Genomic DNA, 19,156 nt, shown 5'->3' with positions numbered 1-19,156 from the left:
TATGGAAAATCAAAAAAAAAATTAAAATAAAATATTAAGTAATAAACACAAAAATAGATAACCTATTAAACATAATAATATGTATAATTTATTTATTTATTTTATTTTATTATTATTTTATTTATTTCAATATTATGATTATACGTATTGGCGAATTTTTTTTTTCAATTCCTTTTATTCGCTTATTTATTTTGTCGCTATTTATTTGTTCAATTATTTTTTAATTTTATTTATTATTATTTTTTTTAAGCTAAAAAGAATATATATTTTTTATTTTCCTAATGTGTATCCATTATACTATTTATTAATTTTTATAATTAATATTATGTGTAATGTATATAGAGGCACCATATTCGTATCGTATTATTTATTCTATTTTACTATTGCAATATTTCTCCTATATTATTTTTCATTTTAGCATATACCTATCTATAGAAAATATTTAAATAATATATATATATATATATATATATATTTATTTTAAACATAGAAAAAAAAAAAAAAAAAAAAATATTATATGCATATATGTATGACTATGTTACACCATGAGCATATTAAACATGTCATATATTTAAGAACCAATATTCATTTTTTTTTTTTTTATGGTTTCATAGTTCATATTATTCTTTGAAATGTTCAAATAATAAGACGTTTTCCATTTTTTTCGACGCTATGTTACAAAAGTACACAAAAAACGGAAAAATGCGAAAAAATGCGAAAAAATACGAAAAAATACGAAAAAAAAAAAATATCGCTTTTCGCCTGCACGTTCATACATTTCGGTCTCTCGATTGGAGCATAGGCTGTATATATAGTATTTATTTTTGGGGGTTAATCGGATATTTTTTTCAACTATAAAAATTGTAAAATTTGCTATTGTATATATATATATATAATACTTAAATAGATATTGCAAATGTATATTAATTGGGTTCCTATAGTCAATGAATTAACAAAAATTTTGTGAATTTTTTTATTATCCATATATTTACATCATTCTACCATTTTGAGTTGGCATTATATAACTGATTAAAATATTTGTTCAAAACTTTTTCTGGTTTTATTTTATTAAGGAAAATTTTAATAAATGTCAATTTTTTTGTAATAGCAGCTATTTGCATATTATATGTGGACATTGTTTTTTTTTTTTTTTTTTTTTTTTTTTTTTATCATACCCATATCGATAAAATGGTTAGAGAATAGTTGAAAAAAAAAAAAAATATTAAGTTGTCATAAAAAAAATATTTCAATAATATTGCTAGATATTTTTATTTCCGTCAAAATACACATTTTCTTTTATCAGATACAAAAATGTAATTTTTTAATGTTTATAATTGTTTATGTAGATATTATTTATTTGTTTTTTTTTTTTTTTATGATGAAGTAATGTCTTATAAGTTTAGGCTTTTTTTAGCTATATGGCCGGTAATATGGTTTATAATATTATTAACAAAAATAAAACAATGTTTTTGTATAAATTTGAAAAACGAAAAATTAAATTATATTTCCCATAATAATGTTATAACAAAAAGCAATAAATACAAAACTAGGAAACTTCGAAATATCAAAAATTATGATTCCAATAGAAATATAATACAGAATAGCTTTTTAAATTTTTTTAATAAACTAAATATATTCAATAATAAAAAAGTCATACTAAATAATTTCACACTTTATCATTTTAACCCTTCAAATATTTTGTTATATCAAAATTATGAGAAAATTTTAGAAAATAAAAAAAATTTGTATAAATGGAGTCACAAAAAAGATAAAAGAAAAACAGCTATATCTTTTTCTACTGACAAAAATAATATAAAAATAAAAATCAAATCAAAAAATGATAATGAAAAATTGGAGAAAAAAAAAACTGATAAAATAGTGGAAAAAGATAAAGCTAATGAAAATAAAAAAAAGGTTCCAAAATCGTGTAGTATTAATCAAGAAGGTAATGCAAAAAGCGAAACAAATAATGACAAAATTGGAGGCGAAACAAATAATAATAATAGTAATAATAATAGTAATAATAATGATGATGATGATGATGGTATAAAACAAAAACGGAGCAAGGGCAAAAGTGCAGATGCAACCAAACTGAATCTAGACGAAATAAATTACACAAAAGAAAGAAAAGGAATGGGAACAAAAAATAAAGAAAATGTGTCTTATAATTTAGAAAAATCTAATAATAGAATAAAAGAACGTGTTTATACATCCTCGATTAATAACAATAATTTATACAAAAATAGTGAAAAAAAAGAGACGAAAAATATTTATAGAAATAGCATATCAAAAAATAATCAATATTCTGACCAAATAAAAGAATCTAATATTGGAAAATGTTTTGAAGGATATGTATGTTCTGTTAATGAAGGAGCAGCATATATAAAAATTTCTGATCTAAATAGTTATGGAGTATTATTTAAAAATAAATCTAATTTAGGAAATGATATAGAAAATATGAAAAATTATTTTAAAATTGATCAAAAAGTTAGTGTTAAAATATTAGGTGCTAATTTAAAAAAAAATATATATTATTTAGGAAATATAATAAAATATAATAAAGATATAATATTAGAAAAAGGAGATCAATCAAAAGGTTTAATAACAAAAATATGTGAATCTTATTGTTTTATTAAGATATTAAAAAATGGAAGTGTAGGATATTTACATAGAACAAAATTAAAATTTCTCGAAAATTTTATTTTAAACAAAACAGAAAATATAAATAATAATATTAAAACAAATAATGATTCTAATTTAGAATCACTTTTAGATATAACAAATTTAGAGATGCAAAATAAACTAATAAAATTAATACAATTTCAAAATATATTTAAAATATGGGATATAATAGATGTAGAAATTTTATCTAAATCTGAAAATAATTTTAGTTCAAGTTATATTTTAACTATACCAACAGAAACGAATACATCAAAACGGGTTCTAGAATATGTTCAATCTAATTACAAAACAAATGTAATAAATTCTATGTCTTTAGATGTTAAACAAGAAAATTTAACAAATAAATTTCCAAAAGAGGTCTTAAATAATTTAGAAGATCTTAATTGTATTGAAAAAAAAGATGCAAATTTAAACAATTCACATAATTATATTAATATTAAAAAAAAAAAAAATAATAATAAAATTGTTTACAATTTAGAAGATGATAAAATACAAATGAAAAAAGAAAGAGGAAAAATAAATGACAAATTTGAAAATGCACTAAAAAAAAAAAAAAAAAAAAAAGACAAAGACAAAGAAAAAGAAAAAGAAAAAGAAAAATTAGCAAGAACATATCAACTTCCTGCCAATAACAATATTATTAATTTGTCTACGTTTTCAAAAATTATTAAAATATCGCCATCTTCTTTAAAAAAATTCTTTATGATAAATGAAAAAAAAGAATTTTGTTTTAATTCTGAATTAACTTTAGATCAAATAAAAAAGGCTTGTGATTATTTTCAGATCCAGCAAAATTTAATATTGCCAGTTATGCCCAATGGAAAAACGGATGGCTACCCAAATAGTGAGAACCCAAATAGTGAGAACCCAAATTGTGAGAACCCAAATTGTGAGAACCCAAATAGTGAGAGCCCAAATAGTGAGAGCCCAAATAGTGAGAACCCAAATAGTGAGAACCCAAATAGTGAGAGCCCAAACCGTTTTGATAAAAAAAACGATTCCAATGTGGTACCATGTTCGAATAACCTTAGCTTGAAGATAAAAAGTGGGAAAGATATAGACAATGAATCGATAAAAAATAAAAATATAGAAGAAAGAGAAAAAAAAAGAAATATAGTTGTTACATTTATAGGTCATATTAATCATGGAAAAACATCTTTATTTGATTATATATGTAAAACAAATGAAAGAAATAAAGAACATGGGTTAATAACACAAAATATAAGAGCCTTTAAAGCAAATTTAAATGATAATTCTGTTTGTACATTTATAGATACACCAGGACATGAAGCTTTTATTCCTATAAGACAAAGAGGAATTAAAATTTCAGACTTGAGTATATTAGTTATATCAGCAGATGCAGGAATTCAAGAACAAACTGTAGAATGTATAAAAATGATAAAAGAATTAAATATAAAAATTATAATTGCCATAACAAAAACAGATATTCCAAATGTAGATGTAGATAGAATAATAAATGATTTATTATATTATGATATATCTACTGAAATAAATGGTGGTGAAATTCAAGTAGTTGAATGTTCTATATATAAAGAAGATTCTATAAATAAATTATTAGATGCAATATATTTAGAATCAGAATTTCTTGATTTATCTATAAAAGATAATGAAAAAGCAGAAGGAGTAGTATTAGATTCATATGTTGGTAAAAATGGTATTGTTTCAATCAACTTATTACAAAAAGGAATATTAAAAATAAATGATAATTTTTATACTGGATCATCTTATGGAAAAATCAAAATTTTAAAAAATTATATGAATAAAAATATAAAATGTGCATATCCATCAGATCCAATTATAATTATAGGATATAATAAAAATTCGTTTCCAATTGCTGGAGATAAATTTCATGTAGTAGAATCTGAAACTATTGCAAAAGAAATTTCTGAATATAACAAGGACATAATTCTAAGTTCACAAATTAATCATTTTAATTATTCAGCTTCAATACTTAATAAATATAAAGATATTATCATAAATTCTGAGTCCCCAAATCGAAGTGAAAATGGTGAAAATGATGAAAATGGTGAAGGTGTCGAAAATGGTGAAGGTGACGAAAATGGTGAAGGTGGCGAAAATTGTGAGGAAAATGGTGAGAGTGTTAAAAATTATGGCAGTGTTGAATGTGGCGAAAACGAACTAAAGGATGTATATATAAATTATTTTATTAAGTGTGATAAGCAAGGAACTATAGACATTTTAAAAAATTCGATTTTAAAATTATCTAAAGAAGATACTATATATAGAATCAGAAATAAAATTATATATGCAAATATTGGAGACATTTCATTAAGTGATATAAATTATGCAATTAGTTTTAATGCCATTATTGTAGGGTTTAATGTTAAACTAGCTAAAAATATAAAAAATATAAAAAATTTGAAAAATAATTTAAATTCACAATTTATCTTTTCAAATGTTTTATATGAATTAATAGAACAAATCGAAAATGAAATGGACAAACGATTAAGCAAAAAACCAACTGGAAAATATATAGGAAAAGCAAAAATATTGAAGATTTTTAATATATCGAAATTGGGAAAAATATCAGGATGTAGTGTTATTGAGGGTACTATTAAAAATAATAGTAATGTAAGAATATTAAGAGATTCTAATGTTATTTATGTTGGAAAAATTATATCTCTAAAAGTTTTGAAAGATGAAAGAACTTGTGTAAATAAAAATGAAGAGTGTGGAATGGCCTTTGACAATTTTATTGATTTTAATTTAGATGACATTATTGAAGCATACGAAGAAGATTAACCTTTTTATATCATCCTTACAATGTTTCCCTTTTTATATTTCCATAAAATGAGAAAACATATTTTATGTTATAATAATTATTTATTTTTTGAAGAAAAACATCACAATTCTATCTTTCCTGTATGCAATTATTTTCGGACAATTAATTCAGCACCATCTCGATAATTAGGTAGTGTGTGAATTTTAATTTTTTTAAAACGAGGATTCAGTTTTGCACAAGCCCACATATGTGCATACTGGCCAGCCACTTGCTTTTCTTTCACCACATTTTTACCAAATTTTTATTCTTTATTTTTTATTCTTTATTTTTCATTTTTCATTTTTTGTTTTTCATTTTTGACTATTTATTTGCTAGTTTTGTTTAAAATTTCATAGCTCGTTGGCTTTGTTAGTACTATTTACACCAAACAATTCGTGCTAAATGCACATTTTTTTATTTGCTAAAATTTTTTTGTGAAAAACATCAACTTGTTTCAAACCCAATAAGGTATATTCCTTATATCACGGATTACGATTAAATAAAAAAATAATAAAAAAAAAAAAAAAGACAATAAAATGGAAAAGAAATATTACAGCCAGATTATTTATTTTTTCAAATAAAATTTATGGCTCATTTTTATACAAAATTTGTAATTAAAAAACGAAAAAAAAACATTTGACAAAAATATACTACAATGATAGTTTTATACTAGAAAACATGGTCTCTAAACTATCCGCATCGTTTTCAAAAATTTGTAGCGTCGATTGATCTAATACAAAAATGTATATTGTGATGACAAAACAAATGAAAGCACAGAGCAGCCTGAAAAGGGGAAAAGGAATGAAATGTAGCGAAATATGTTTGGCTAGCTATTCTTAACAATATGAACATGTGTGCATTTTTTTTTTTTTTTTTTTTTTTTTTTTTTTTTCAAACCAATATAGCCCCAATCCTAAGGCAATGTAAGACTTGAATGCCAAATAGGGAGCCATTATTGTAACGGCATAAAAAATGGAAGTATTTAAACCTATGATTGATCCAAGTTCTGACTCGTCAACTCGTTTTGTCATTTGGCTAGTTCCACATATATATAATAAAGCACCACCACATAAGGGAATAATCATAAATAAAAGAACGAAAAATTCATTTGCACCACATAAAGATAACAATAAAAATCCTGACAATGTTAAAGGTATTGCAAATTTACAACAAATCATATCACCTAATAATGAACTTAAATATGGAGCTAATAAACCTTCTGCTATAATTGTAATAATACCTGCATAAGTCATCAAATATGATGTATGTGCAGGTGTTAACTTGAACATATCTACAACAACTGGAGCAAAAGCAAATTTAGTCATTAATATAGGTAACAAGCCAAATAATATTAATAAACAAATTCCATATGTTTTTTTAAATAATTTAAATAATCTTGTACATTCATTTTGAGCAGTTTTAAATATTTCTTTTAATTTTATTTTTTCGATATTATTATTAATTAATAATTTAGGGTCTTCTTCTAAATTTTTTGAAATATATAATGCTAATATTTGAGATAAAAAAGCAACAAATAAATTTCCTCTCGGTCCTAATATATTTACTAACATACCCGCTAAAATACTTCCCATTATTATACCTATTCCATAACTTAAATTTAAATACCCAATAGCTGCTGTTCTTTTATCATTTTCGGTTTTTAAACAAACTAAAAGTGATGAAACTTGAAATGTTTGCATAAAAAAAGATGGAAAAAAACTGATATAGTATCCCAAAACAGATCTGCATACAGTTAGCTAATAGAAAATGAAAAAATGTCCACATATGTATGTGTGTGTGTTAAAATATGTAGAAGCTAATATGAACAACATACTGGAGAAATATAAATGTAACTGGTTGTATAAACCTTTCTTTATATTTTTTTATTTATTGAAGTAAACTTCATTTTATCTAACCATTAAATACATAATACTAGAAGATACCAAAGACAAATAAAAGGACCTTTTTACTCCCCATCTGCACAATGAAGAAAGGTGTGCACACATTTTAATAAAAGGTTATCCGTAAAAAATATATATATATATATATATATATATATATACATGCTTATCAGTTTTCATCATCACTATAGAATAATTTTCATTTTCATTTTCTACGTATACTAACATATCTGCTATTCGTCCAAAAAATATAGACCCAATAAATTGCAATAGAGAAAATAAAGTTAACAAATATCCATTATGTTCAATTCCGGCCTTGGAATTTATTAGCTGAAAAGGAATCATAACAAAAATAAAAATGCATTTTATTGCTATAACCAACATTCATCTTTATATTTATTTATCTAGCTATTATCTATGTATTTACATATATATATTAACAATTAAATGTGTATTAATTTGGTAACCTTTTGTGAAAAAAAAACAACTAATAAATATTTAGAACCACCATTTTGTGGTATTTACATGATGGAACTTACCAGATAAGGAAGCATAGCTATCTGTATTGTGTAGCCAATTCCATAAAGTGAATTTATCAAATGCGCCTTTCCTGAAAAGATGAGCAAAATAAAAAAATGAGGTAGACATATTAAATAAACTCGTAACATAAAGTAAGTTATTATGAATTCATTTTATTCATATAATTTTCAGAACAAAATGAAAATATATAATACCGATGGATGAAACAAAAAATTTTTTTGTTGTAGGAAACCCATCAGATGAATCATCTGCAAACATTTGGCTTTTTTTTAATAAGGTTGATGTTACTTCCATTTTATTTCAGTGCTACTTTTTTATTTTTTTTATTTATATCCTCAGATATATAGTAACATGAAATAATTAAAAAATTAGTTCGAATAGTAAAAAAAAATTAGTTATTAATAATTTACAAAACAAAAAAAAAAAAAAAAAAAAAAAACTTTTTATATAATTCTTAAATTGACCGTTAACAAATAAGATTAGTTGAAATATATATGGACATATCAACATTCATAGATTTAAATATTTGTATGTTTACGTATTTTATTACATATTTCCCAATTTGGACACATATAATATTATATGCCCAAAATTTGAAAATACAATTTTTTATATTATTAACCCATTCAGCTAACTAGACAAAAAAAAAAAAAGTGTACATACTCTACACATTTTTACATATCCAAATATACTTTTGATTTTCATTCGTTTACTATTTCCTTTGTCCTTTTTATCATACTCAACTCACTACTATTTTTATTTTTTTTCAATTACCAAAAGAACGAAAAATGTAGAAATACAATTTTAAGGTATCATTTTGGAATACCTTTGGACATATATTTTTTTTTTTTTTTTGTGCATGTTTTTTTATTAATATTTATGATCTGTTAATAATTATTTCAATTTTATAAATATGGATGATGATATAAAAAAAATACACCTAGTTATGTAATAGAATACATGCATAAACCTTTTCCTTTATTCCTTTTAAATTTAAGATAAGATATTTATTTCATTTGCATGCTTATATTTCCTAGTATTTAATTAATTTTAAAATAACATAATAAAAATATGGAATAATTTGTATATTCATAAAAATTCTGAAAACATTTATAGTGTGGGATTATTGCGGTGTTCAAAATATACATAAATAGGAAAATAGGCCACTATGTTGTATAGTTTGTAGAAATATGTAAAAATAATATTAATAAATGATAAGAGTTAAATATAGCATACAAAATTAATAATTAGATATGTACGTAGGTAGTTCAAGTTAAAAAAAAAAAAAAAAAAAAACTGAAATTGCAATTTTGGCTAGTCATAAAATTTTTTGTTCATTTGTATTAAAAATAAATGGTAAACAAAATGAAGAATTAATATTTTCGAATTATGAAAAAAAATTTCTTATATATTTTTATCATTATATAAATACTCTTTACACATATATGTGTATGCTTATGTAAGTATTCACCCGATTTTTTAGGTATATATATTTTTTTTTTTTTTGCCGAAATAACACAGTTTTATGATTTTCAAACGTGTAAATATATGCTGTATATTTTAGGAATATATAAATACCTATACATATTTTATATCTCAATTTTGTAAATTTTATGTATTTTTTTTTTGATAAAATATTAATTATATTCTTTGTTTGAAAATTTTTTAACATAGCATTATGATGTACTATTTATTATCCGGCAACACATTTGATATATAAAATGTTTTTGTGCGTTTTTAATACTATATTTTCACAAACCGATCCAAACTCAATCTGAAATAAATACAACTATATAGCCATTACCTATTATTGAAATAAACGCAGCTGTGTAGCCATTACCTACCTATTGAACAAAACTAAATAATGTCAACAACAAATCCAACTATCGAAACAACGGAATGGGATGATTTGCAAAGGAAGTTTGGAAATCTTCCACCTTTAGAAAAAGAAATAAAAGAAGAAGAGATATATTTAAAAAACATTGATAAAATTGAAAATGAAGATATTTTTGAAAATAAAAATTTGGAGGAATTAAAAATATTAGAAGAAGAACATCAAGATGATGAATATTTAAAAATAATTAATAAATATAAAATGGATAGAATAAATGAAATAAATAAAAATAAATTATTAGATATATATGGACAAGTTTATGAAATATCAAAAGAATCATTTATTACTGAAATTAATGAAGCAAGCAAAAAAAACCCTCTTACTCTTAATAATACAAATGAAAATGATGAAATGAATAAAATTAAAGAAAAAAAAAAAAGTGGAACATTTGTTGTTCTACATTTATATTCAGATAATGTTATTTCATGTAAAATTTTAAATCAGGTCTTAAAAGAAATTGCAATTAAACATAAATATATAAAATTTACTAAAGGAATATATAATAAGATTATAGAAAATTATCCTGAAAATAAATTACCAACCATATTAATATATTATAATGGTAGTTGTATACATCAAATATGTGATTTAATAAATAATATAAAAGGAGGTTTAGATAACTTAAATTTAAAATTTTTTGAAAATTTATTAAAAAAATATAATATTTTAAAACAACGAAAATATACAAATAGTATTAATTCTTCTGATGATAGTGATAGCGATAGTGATAGTGACAATTATACAAAAAAAAAAAAAAATATAAGAACACAAAAACAATATATGTCACTTAATTTATTTTCAAATAAAAATAAAAATGAAGAATATGACAGCTCATCAAATGAAAGTGAAATCAAATCAAAAGGATATTCTTCTTCCCTTATGGATAGAAAAATTAATTTAAGTCGACTCTAAAAAATTTATATTTTTCTTGAATAGCCCAATTGTATAAATTGTAAAAAAATGAATGTATTTCGCCAGCGTATTTTTATTTTTTCGCCAGAATGTTTTTATTTTTCGCCAGCATGGTTTTATTTTTCACCACATGGTTTTATTTTTCGTCAGCATGTTTTTATTTTTCGCCAGCATGGTTTTATTTTTCGCCACATGGTTTTATTTTTATTTTTTCACCTGCCCAACTTTTGAATTGCTTATTCAGAAAAAATTGCTGAATTAACAAGGTGTTCAATTTCTAGTGGAAATAAAATTTTTTTCAAACATAATCCTTGGGGAGGTGCACACAATTTAACTTTAAGTGGCTTAGAATTATATAAAGCATCTTTGACATCTTGAAAATTTAAAATTCCAACCCCAACTTGTATTAAGGTTCCAACAATTATTCTTATCATATGATATAAAAATCGATCTCCTTGAATTATAAATTGATATAAATTATCTTTTAATTTATATATATCTAAAAAATGTATATTACAAAATGTGTTAATAGTTCTTTGTTTTTCTGTTCCTTTAAGAATTCCTCTAAAACATTCAAAATTATGATATCCTATAAATAATTTTGAACATTCTTTAATTTTGTCTATATCACATAAAATAGAAGATTTATATTCATTTTTTTTATTTATTATATTTAGTGAGTGTATTATTTTATCTTCTCCATAATTTCCTTTTTCTTTTTTTATGATATTCTCAATTCTTTCCTGGATGGCCAAATCGGCTGCACCGTCCCCCGCGTCGCCAGCATCGCCAACATCGCCAACATCACCAACATCGCCAACATCGCCAACATCGCCAACATCGCCAACATCGCCAACATCGCCAACATCGCCAGCATCACCATTTGTGTTGCCGCTTACGCTGCCGCTTTCATTTTCGCTTCCACTCTCGGGTGCACCAAAAATGGAGGCCAAACTTGTATCATAGATATTTCCACTTTTATGTTCATTTCCATTCCTACGCCCCTTTGCATCGGTTTCATATTTTGTTGACTTATCTTTCAAAAGAAATGAAAAGCGTGAGTCGTCATATAATTGCCATGATAAGTTTCTTTCTAAAGGTTGTGATGGTTTTCTAAGATCAACATTATATGTATATATTTTTCCTAAATTATGATATCTAACATTAAAATTATTAAAAGGTGCATTAAAAATTCCTAAAACCTTTATATCTTTATTTAGTAACCGATTTAAAGATAATTTTATTTTTTTCAAATTTCCATTAAATGGTGGTAATTTTTTATATGAAATATATTGACAAACATATTCTTTAGCATGTACACCTTTATCTGTTCTACTAACCCCTATAAATTCAAAAGGTTTTAAATTAGTTTCTTTATAATTATTAATATTGATATTTTCTCCATATCCATGTATTTTTAACAAACAATTAAGTATACAATTTTGTACTGTTTCATATTTTTTCGTTAAATTATTAAAACTATAATCACTATCTTCTACTTTTTCTATAATATTGGCATTATAATTATCTGACCTTTTTATATTTTTAAATCCAGAAACAGCATTTAAATAAACCGAACTAGAATTCTCAATTCCTGTCCAGCCTTTATAATTAGTTCCATCATAATCAATAACTAAAATTAAATTTGTCAACTTTTCAGAATCTGATAATTTATTTTGATTTAACTTATTTTGAGTAGATAATTTTATTTTATTTTTTTTCTTATCATATAACATATTAGCATTAGTATAATTTATAAAATTATAATCCCTTTTTATATTTCCTATTTCTAAATTATTTATATAATTTTTTTTTTTTATTTCACATACCCTTATATTGTATATATTACCAAATTGTGAGAAAGTAAAAAAAAAAAATAAATAAATGTTAAACATGTAGAAAGATAAACATAACACTGTAACTAAATTAAGGAAATATAATTTTGAAGGTTACTAAAATGTATCCTTTTTAAATAGCCCAACACATAAATATATATGCTAATTATTTTTTATCAAGTTTGTTAATTATTAGAGGAAGTGTACATGTTTGCTTAAGCATTATATTTTTGAGAATACTGTCAACACACAATTTGCTAAAATAAAAAAAGATTGAAAAAAAAAAAAAAAGCAAACAAATTAAAACTATACCCATTCACATTCTATTTAGTAGTATTCCCTAAATGTATATCATTGTAATAAGCATTTTAAAATGAAAACAAATTGATAGGTTATTTCTATATTCTTTTTTTCTATACATTTTATTTTTCAAATATAAAATTTCATTATATATCTATTATTATAACTTTAAAAAAAAAATAGTTTTATATATCTTTTTAATTTTTTATATAAAGATATGAAATTTAAATTAATTTTCCTTAAAAAGAAAAAAAATAATTTTTCACATATTTTATCCCTATTAAGTGATTAAAGAGGTTTTCATTTTTTTTTACTTTTTTTTTTTTTTTTTCCCTTACCCCAAAAAAAAAAATATACAGAATAGTAATACATCATCCCTCCCTATATATATATTTAACTATTTTAAATTAAAAAAAAAAGTCGTAAGAAAAAATTATTATATATATTTCATATTAGGCAAATTAAAAAGTATGTATATATTTATTGCTGAATAATTTATAAATTTGGGGGGCTGACTATTTTATTATTTTACATAATAATGCAGCTTGCTATATCTTAAATAAAAAAAATGAATATTCAATAATATGCATATATAGTATCATATATTATTTCATACATTATAAAATAAACCGTATTTAATTTGGTGCGAGTTGGCGTTTCTTTATACGCATTGTAAGATAATACATTGTAAGGTTATATACATGAATATTATGTACATGTAAGGTTATATACATGTAAGATTATGTACATGTCAGGTTATATACATGAAGATTATGTACATGTAAGGTTATATGCTTGCTATTATTGCGTTATACAGTTCGCATTATTTTTATGCTCATATACGCTACTAGATATGCTAAGGGGAAACTTGACAAAGTACATTTATAGGAGATATTATTGTCCCAGTTTTTTTTATACATTTTGAAAAAAATTATAATATACTTTGATATATACAGAAAATACAAATACGGGTATATTATTAATTTTAAATAAATATATATATTATATATAATAATATATACAATACGCTTATATACTATTATCCATTTTGATATAAAAATAAAGTGGAATTAAAGAAAAATATTATTTGCAGTCGTAACAATAAAAAATAATAGAAAAAGAAATTTATTTAAAAAATTAAACAAGTGTTTAAAAAAAAAAATATTTGTAAATGATAAAAAATATTTTTTTTTAAATTTTCGATTTTACATTAAATAAATATACAAATATATAATATTATATAATATTATATTATTATCGTTATTTTATTATTATTATAATTTATTTATACAATATAAATAATAAAAACATGGCTTCAAAAAAAGTTAAAGTTCCACAGCCTGAAACAGCAATAGTATCAGGCCCACAGCCAAAAGAAGGAGAATTAGTTTTTGGAGTTGCTCATATTTTTGCTTCTTTTAATGATACTTTTATACATGTTACTGATTTAAGTGGAAGGGAAACTCTTGTCAGAATTACAGGTATTTTTTATGATAAAAAAAAAAAAAAAAAAAAAAAAAAATAAAAAAAAAAATAAAAAAATTAAAAAAAAAATAATAATCTAAATTGGTTTGAAAATGTTTAACACGTTAATTGGGCATTAAATTTTTTGAATAATGTGAGCGATATATACATTTTTATTATTTTTTATTTTATTTTTTTACCTTTTTAAGGCGGTATGAAGGTTAAGGCAGACAGAGATGAGTCAAGCCCATACGCAGCTATGATGGCAGCTCAAGATGTTGCTGCTCGATTAAAAGAATTAGGAGTTACTGCTATTCATATTAAATTAAGAGCCTCTGGAGGAACAAAATCAAAAACCCCTGGCCCAGGAGCACAATCAGCTTTAAGGTAAGCCCATATCTTCATCCCACTGAATAAATAACTATTCACTAACACTAAATGAGCGTTCACTAACACAAAATGAGTGTTCACTAACACTAAATGAGCGCTCACTAACACAAAATGAGTGTTCGCATAACACTAAATGAGTGTTCGCATAACACTAAATGAGCGTCCACATGTATATGCATCATTTTGTTTTATTTTCGACCTACAGAGCTTTGGCCCGTTCAGGTTTAAAAATCGGCAGAATTGAAGATGTCACACCAATTCCAACTGATTCAACTAGAAAAAAGTCAGGAAGAAGAGGAAGACGTTTGTAAATTATTATTATTATTTTATTTTACTAAGTTTAAAGGAATTGTATGAAAAAAAAAAAAAAAAAAATTATAAATAAAGAAAGAAGAATATACATTGTGATATAAAATTTTGTTAATCAATATGAATCCAACATTTATTAAAAACATATTCAATACGTGTATGTATATGTACATAATATAAATAATGAATAGAAGAACAAAATGGTGAAAAATAGTAAATATTTTTAATACGTATATAAAAAAATAAAATTTAAACTATTAATAAGTAGTAAAATTTGAACTCTTATTAATAGATTTACTCTTTTTATTTTTACATTATTTTTTTTTTTTCTTATCTTACATGATACTAACAGAAATTACCATTTTGGTATTTTAGGAATTAATCAACTTAATATTTTAAAAAAATTAATTTTTTATAAGAAAAAAAAAAATGCTAATAATGCATACATATTTTTATCTATTATATAGCTGTCTATCTTTACAATAATTTTAAGTTTAGGTTCTTTTTTTATCATCATTATTGTTTATATATTGGACATTTTTGTTAATAAATTTGTATGGGGTTATTATTTAAGGCCAATGCAAAAATTGCATTGAAATGGGTGGTAAAAATGGTATGACTATTATATAGGAAATAAAAAATTATGCAATTTGTGTAAGAACTGTTCAACTATGTATATTTTATTTTGTTCGTATCAAATTTATACATGATAATTGTAAAAAAAAAACAAAAAAAAAAATCAGAAACATACTCCACTCTTATATTTCTGAGAGTTTATTTATAAATAAGGGTGATTATATATAACATTGAATTATTTAAGCAAAATGGTTTATTATACAAATAAAAAAAAAGTTGAAAAACCAAAAATAATAATAATAGTTTATTTTGTATGTTACTCATATATACAAATAAACGAATTTAAATTTGTATAGAGTATTTTTTAAAGTATTCCTGTAAATATGTCTTTTTTTGTTCTGTATTTAATTTTAACCACTCCCCACCATTAATTGGTATAATCTAAAAAGAAAAAAAAAAAAAATAAATAAATAGCTAACTCAAATTAATGAAATTGATAAATCGAATTTTAATTTGGGTTACGATCATAAATGGCTTATAAAAATAGAGCTAGCCAAAATGTGTAATTTTTTTTTTTTTTTTTTTTTTTTTTTTTGCATACCTTCCAACCATGGCTAGCTAAAATTCTCATTTGCAAAGAAGTAAATCCAGTATTCATATAATCCCAATGAGAATTGGCTAAAGTTCTCATTAAATGTTCTTTTCCATAAACACAAATACCAATTTTTTGATTTTGATTTAAAAGTATGTCAATAATATATGGTGAATTATTATATGGTTCATAATGTAATTGATATGAAGTTGGTATTTTTTTTAAAATGTGTGCAATTTCATCAATAATTTTATTTTTAATTTTCATGGCATCTTTTTCTTTTTTATATATATTAAAATCATTTCTTAATGTTTTACATTTTTCATGCATACAATATTGATATAAAATATCTAAAGATCTTAAATTTATTAAATAATTTGGTATTTCCTTAAAACAGGCATCTGCTATTTGGTGCAATCGCTTAAATGCTTGTGAGTCGTTAGGGTTTCGATTCAAGAATGTAATATTTAATATTTTATCAAAATTTTTTTCGTTTTTATGATAATTACCAACAATAAAAGCCCATGTTATATTAACAAAACAATTTTTATATATAACATTATCTAAAACCAAAGATTTATTATCAATTAAATTAATAATAGATATATATGCGCTATCAAATAAAGGTTTATAAATAATATTAACATATGCACATGACCATAAAAATGTAGATATATCTACAAGTTTTTTTTTGATAGTATCCCATTCGGTAAATAGCTTTTTTATTAATATATTATAAATTTCTTCATCATATATATTCATTTTAACAATAGATGATAATAATTTTAGTAATTGAAAAACATTTAATCTGCTTAACACATAATTATCTTTAATACAATTAAATAAAAAATTAAAATAATTTCCATGAAACCATGATATTTTTGATAAATATAAAACTGGATATATCCATAAAGATATATTTTTTGCATGTAAAAATTCATTACTTCTTTCACACAATATGTCTAATAAGTTATTATATATTACAACTCTTTTATTATATGAAGTAAAACATACCAATATATATACAACATCATCTACAGATAACAATTTTAGATATTCTGGATGATCATTTATAAATTCGTAAATTGTGTTTACTGCATTTTTTACTTCATTATCATTATTTTTTCGATATTCAAGATACTTCAAACATTTTATTGTTTCAACAATGGTGTTACAAACATCTGTTTCGCTATTGTCCACTTGTTTAGAATCGTGGCAAATTAGTTCTTTGCACGTTTCACTACTCGGTTCTGAGTTGACACTTTTCTCTGAGTCGACACCCTTTTCTGGGTCGAGATTTTTTTGTGAGTCGACACTTTTTTTTGAGTCGAGATTTTTTTTGGGGTCGAGATTTTTTTCCGCCTTGCTAACAATTTGGGGACATTGGGCATTCATTTTACTTTGGTCGGTAGCTACCAACTTAGGCCCATTTTCAACACTCCCATTATTTGGTTGATAATTAATATTTTTTCGTATCTGAGTTATGTAGACATTTATTTTGTTTGCTATAGATGCAATTAAATTGGCATATTTTTTATCATTTTTAAAATTATTAGCTATTTTGAGAAGAATATGATCAAAATAAATGTCAAAATGTGTTATATTTTCTAAAATCAAATTTAATGAAATATCATAAAATTTTGAATAATCTTTTGGAAAACGATGAAAAGAATAATATAAGGATTGTATATTTTTAATATCAAAAATTTTTATTTTTTCTACACATATATTACAAACTTGATCTAAATAATGTTTTGTTCTTAAACTATGTTTATAACATTCTTTAGAAAATAAAACAATTTGATCTTTATTCATTTTATCAAGTTTGGAAAGTAAATATTCATAATAATCTGAAAAATATAAAGAACAGTTATTTAAAATTTCTAAAATGTTAATACATAAATTTATTTTTTCATTTTCACTTAATTTTAAATATTTAATATCGTTACTATTTTTAACACTGTTGTTTTGAAAAATTAGGTTATTTTCTTTATTTAAAAACTTTATATATTCGTAGGAAAAATCACGAATTATTTGTTTCTGTCTTAATTCATAAATTATGTTTATAAAAATAACAAAATTATTATAAGATATATTTTCGAAATTTTTATAGAGAATAGAAACAAATATATTTATATAATTGTCTCCCATTAAATTTAATATATGTTTATTATTTTTTGTTTTTAGATTATTGAATATTGTTTCTATTATTGTGATTTCATCTTTTTCTTCACCACCCATTTCGTATGTATCAAGTATGTTTTTAATATTTTTGATAGTTTCCGTTATTTCACAATTTGTTAGGTCAACCTCATTTATGCCCTCATTTATGGCCTCATTTATTTCACAATTTTGAGGTTCCTCTAAATTTCCTTCTTGAACAAAATTATGATTACAAAATTTTTGATTTTGAATATTTTTCAAAAAGTTATTATATTCTATTTCTTCTTGTTTTTTCCATTTTTTATCACTATCAATATTTATATCAAATGTTATAGCTGATGATAGTTGATCTTCAAATTCGACATCATCCAAATTATTATATGGAATGTTAAATTCGTTTGAATTATTTATGAACGGTTCATATTTTTTATTACAAAAAAAAACTTTTTGTACATGTACATTGTTTAAACGTGATATTTTTGAACTTAATATTTTCAACGAAAGTTTTCTCATTTTATTTTAAAATGGTAAAATGTGTCAATTCTAAACATGGGCTGTTTTTACGGTATAAGAGTGTGACGAGAAATGAAAAGAAAAACAAAAAAGGGAAAAATATTAAAAAAAGGGAAAATATTAAAAAAAAATTTAAACAAATATATCACAAATGTGGGAAACTATAATAACATTTTCTATTCGAATTAAATGGTATTTTTTCAACGCCCTTTCTAGGTATGCATTAAAAAAAATAGCCAATGTAGGCTCAAATTATTCGTTGTTTAACAAGATTTTTTTTTT

At 22.8% G+C, this 19,156-nt stretch overlaps 6 protein-coding genes across 6 annotated transcripts; 3 read left to right on the top strand and 3 right to left on the bottom strand.

Annotated features, from left to right (window-relative positions):
- Nucleotides 1-1,386: 1,386 nt before the first annotated feature.
- PY17X_1234800 (uncharacterized protein) lies at nt 1,387-5,466 on the top strand (the record flags this gene model as incomplete). Its single annotated transcript, XM_726214.3, has 1 exon — nt 1,387-5,466. The coding sequence occupies one exon, from the start codon at nt 1,387-1,389 to the stop codon at nt 5,464-5,466; it is 4,080 nt and encodes a 1,359-aa protein (XP_731307.3).
- A 669-nt stretch (nt 5,467-6,135) lies between these two features.
- Nucleotides 6,136-8,220, bottom strand: PY17X_1234700 (major facilitator superfamily domain-containing protein, putative; the record flags this gene model as incomplete). Its single annotated transcript, XM_022956851.1, has 6 exons — nt 6,136-6,268; nt 6,383-7,242; nt 7,402-7,462; nt 7,613-7,716; nt 7,926-7,996; nt 8,121-8,220. The coding sequence occupies 6 exons, from the start codon at nt 8,218-8,220 to the stop codon at nt 6,136-6,138; spliced, it is 1,329 nt and encodes a 442-aa protein (XP_022812691.1).
- Nucleotides 8,221-9,790: 1,570 nt separating this feature from the next.
- Nucleotides 9,791-10,732, top strand: PY17X_1234600 (uncharacterized protein; the record flags this gene model as incomplete). The annotated part of the gene is made up of 1 exon (XM_726216.2): nt 9,791-10,732. The coding sequence occupies one exon, from the start codon at nt 9,791-9,793 to the stop codon at nt 10,730-10,732; it is 942 nt and encodes a 313-aa protein (XP_731309.2).
- A 236-nt stretch (nt 10,733-10,968) lies between these two features.
- Nucleotides 10,969-12,627, bottom strand: PY17X_1234500 (tRNA pseudouridine synthase, putative; the record flags this gene model as incomplete). The annotated part of the gene is made up of 1 exon (XM_726217.3): nt 10,969-12,627. One exon carries the CDS (start codon nt 12,625-12,627, stop codon nt 10,969-10,971), a length of 1,659 nt encoding a protein of 552 aa, XP_731310.3.
- A 1,549-nt stretch (nt 12,628-14,176) lies between these two features.
- Nucleotides 14,177-15,032, top strand: PY17X_1234400 (40S ribosomal protein S11, putative; the record flags this gene model as incomplete). The annotated part of the gene is made up of 3 exons (XM_022956850.1): nt 14,177-14,348; nt 14,541-14,718; nt 14,927-15,032. The coding sequence occupies 3 exons, from the start codon at nt 14,177-14,179 to the stop codon at nt 15,030-15,032; spliced, it is 456 nt and encodes a 151-aa protein (XP_022812690.1).
- Nucleotides 15,033-15,948: 916 nt separating this feature from the next.
- Nucleotides 15,949-18,874, bottom strand: PY17X_1234300 (RAP protein, putative; the record flags this gene model as incomplete). The annotated part of the gene is made up of 2 exons (XM_724333.1): nt 15,949-16,047; nt 16,208-18,874. 2 exons carry the CDS (start codon nt 18,872-18,874, stop codon nt 15,949-15,951), a joined length of 2,766 nt encoding a protein of 921 aa, XP_729426.1.
- Between the last annotated feature and the right edge of the window lie 282 nt (nt 18,875-19,156).

This window comes from Plasmodium yoelii, assembly GCF_900002385.2.
Source record: "Plasmodium yoelii strain 17X genome assembly, chromosome: 12".
Lineage (NCBI taxonomy): Eukaryota > Apicomplexa > Aconoidasida > Haemosporida > Plasmodiidae > Plasmodium > Plasmodium yoelii.
This window is presented reverse-complemented; position numbering and strand designations above follow the sequence as displayed.